The following is a 2,866-nucleotide window of genomic DNA, read 5'->3' on the forward strand; positions in this document are numbered from 1 at the left end:
CTGATGTACTAACAAATAACGCAAAAATTTACATGATATGTGAGGATAAACTCGACGATTCGGTCAATTCTTCGGAGGTATTTCCCCCAAATTTCAACGTTTACCGTTGTGATCGTTCCGAGGAAACTGAATTGTGGCAAAAGATTAAAAAGAAACGAGGCGGCGGTGTTCTGATTGCCATCGAAAAATCAATCAAATCTCAACTCGTCGGCACAGGAGCATCATTCGGCGCTGAACAAATATGGGCCAAGATAATATTGAACAACAGAAATATTTTCTTAGTCGAGGCCTACCTCAGACCGGATTCTCCAGTTGAAGTCTACGAAGCAAATATGGGAGCACTACGGGAAATCACTGCAAAAATGCAAACTGAAGATGTTCTCATCCTTTCAGGTGACTTCAATTTACCTAATTTATCCTGGTTCACTGATGACAACGATGATCCAGAAATTGCGATTCCAATTAATGCATCAGGAAAGAAAGAATTGATCATTCTCGATACATGTCATGAATTGGGATTGCATCAAATCAACAAGCACAGCAATGATAATGGAAATATGCTCGACTTAATTTGGACAAACTGTGTAGACATCGTTTCATGTCAGCCTGCCGAACATCATTTATTGAATCATGAATCACATCACATTTCTTATTCGATAAAAATCCACGGCTTGGAAATGAAGCAAAACAAAGTCACATCTCAAATTGAGTACCGCAATTTCATGGGCGCTGATTATGATACCATTAATGAGAAACTATTCACTGTAAATTGGGATGATGTTCTCACTGGAACAAACTTGGATACAGATATTAACCAGTTCTATAATATCATCAATTCCGTTGTTTCAGAGAATGTCGAGCTGAAAACGAAAACGATTTCAAACCATCCAAAATGGTTCACCAGCGAACTCATAAACATAAAGAATCGTGTCAACACACTGCAAAGACGGAAAAAGTCATGTTCTTCAACTGAAGCAATTGTGAAGCATGCTGATTTGAGAAGACAATATAAGTCATGCGCTCGATTAGCCTTCAAGAATTACAAGTTGGAAATGGAGCAGCTAATTGATAAAGATCCAACGAAATTTTTCGAATATGTCAATTGCGTCCGAAAAACTCATGATGATTTACCCGGTGAAATGGAATATAATGGCGTTAAGTTGAACTGTCAACAAGATATTGCCGATACATTTGCCAAACATTTTGAAAAAGCGTACACCAAACAAAATGATGTTCAAACTGACAGTTACAAGGACTGTGAATCGCTTCTCCGTGATTTATGCATCAATATTCCAACGATTGAAATCACTGACGACATAATTTTGGAGACAGTAAACAACCTTCCAAATAACACAGTATCTGGGCCAGACGGAATACCGAACATTTTCATCAAAAAATGTATTCACACGTTGGTAAAGCCGATTACTCACATATTGAGTGAATCATTAAAGACCGGCTTTGTACCAGACATTTGGAAGCGATCTTATGTACGGCCAATACACAAAAGTGGAATCAAAGCAAAAATTGATAACTATCGTGGTGTTGCTTTGCAGTGTGTAATTTCGAAGATTTTGGATTCCATCGTTTCAAGTCATCTTAACTTCCACATTAAAAGTATACTTGATGATAGCCAGCATGGATTTGTGAAAGGAAAGTCTACAATAACAAATTTGGCCGAATTTACATCGTGTGTAATAACGAAGATGGACAAACACATTCAAACGGATGCAATTTATCTTGACTTAGCAAAAGCGTTTGATTCTGTCAATGTTACGCTGCTTATCCAGAAGCTAAACATCATGGGCTTGAACGAACAATTGCTTAAATGGATTGAATCATACCTGAATGGACGGCAGCAGATTGTCAAACTAAATGATGTCATGTCAAATTCCATCAACGTTACTTCGGGAACTGGTCAGGGCTACCCAATTGGCGCAACACTGTTCATTTTATTTATTATTGACTTGCCACATCACACACTCGAATCAATATTACAGTCGTTTGCCGATGACACTAGACTATGGAAACACATTGAAAATTTTGAAGACTGCCAAGAACTGCAAAACGATCTCAACAAAATTGTAAAATATTTCCGGGACAATCGACTAAAATTGAACATCAAGAAATCAAATTGCATATCATATCACCGTGGACAGTTGCAGTATGAATTTGAATATACGATAGACAATGAGAAGATTAACCGTGTCAAAGTAATTAAGGACCTCGGCATTATACTGGATGAGAAAATGAACTTCAATGCACATATTGAGTTCATTACTGCCAAAGCAAAATCAAGATTGGCTTGGATAAAGCATTTTGGAAGAGAGTTTGAGGATCCATGGACTATTAAGAAACTCTTCTTCACCTTTGTACTGCCAATTATAGAATATGGCTCCCAGATTTGGAACCCATACACTGCCGACAAGATTGCTAGACTTGAATCCATACAAAAGCAATTTTTACTATTTGCACTGCGCAGAATGAGATGGTCAAACGGATTCAAATTACCATCATATGAATTTCGATTGCTGCATTTACAAATGATTACCCTTGATGAACGAAGAAAGATTGCTCAAATATCGATGGTGCATAATGTACTATGTGGACATACATCGTCGAAATACATAACCAGCCAAATAAGAATCAGAACACCACGGCATCGGACAAGAGATATAGATTTCTTATCACTACCAATAAGACACCATAATTATTCCAAATTTGAGCCCATAAATAACATGCTTATTACATATAACGATTTTTATAAGAAATTTGTTCCTATTAAACCGCCATATGCAACTGATGGATGTGACACTAATGTTATTCCAATTTGTGATACTTATCTAATTGATTTCAATGTTAGTACTGA

At 37.0% G+C, this 2,866-nt stretch overlaps 1 protein-coding gene across 1 annotated transcript; it reads left to right on the top strand.

The window, feature by feature from the left end:
* Positions 1-32: 32 nt before the first annotated feature.
* LOC129570995 (uncharacterized) lies at positions 33-1,412 on the top strand (the record flags this gene model as incomplete). The annotated part of the gene is made up of 1 exon (XM_055450729.1): positions 33-1,412. A coding segment is annotated over exon 1 (1,380 nt), but the record flags the coding sequence as incomplete, so codon positions are not given.
* Between the last annotated feature and the right edge of the window lie 1,454 nt (positions 1,413-2,866).

Source organism: Sitodiplosis mosellana, unplaced genomic scaffold, assembly GCF_009176505.1.
Source record: "Sitodiplosis mosellana isolate CC-2019 unplaced genomic scaffold, AAFC_SMos_1.0 Smas_scaffold_917, whole genome shotgun sequence".
Lineage (NCBI taxonomy): Eukaryota > Metazoa > Arthropoda > Insecta > Diptera > Cecidomyiidae > Sitodiplosis > Sitodiplosis mosellana.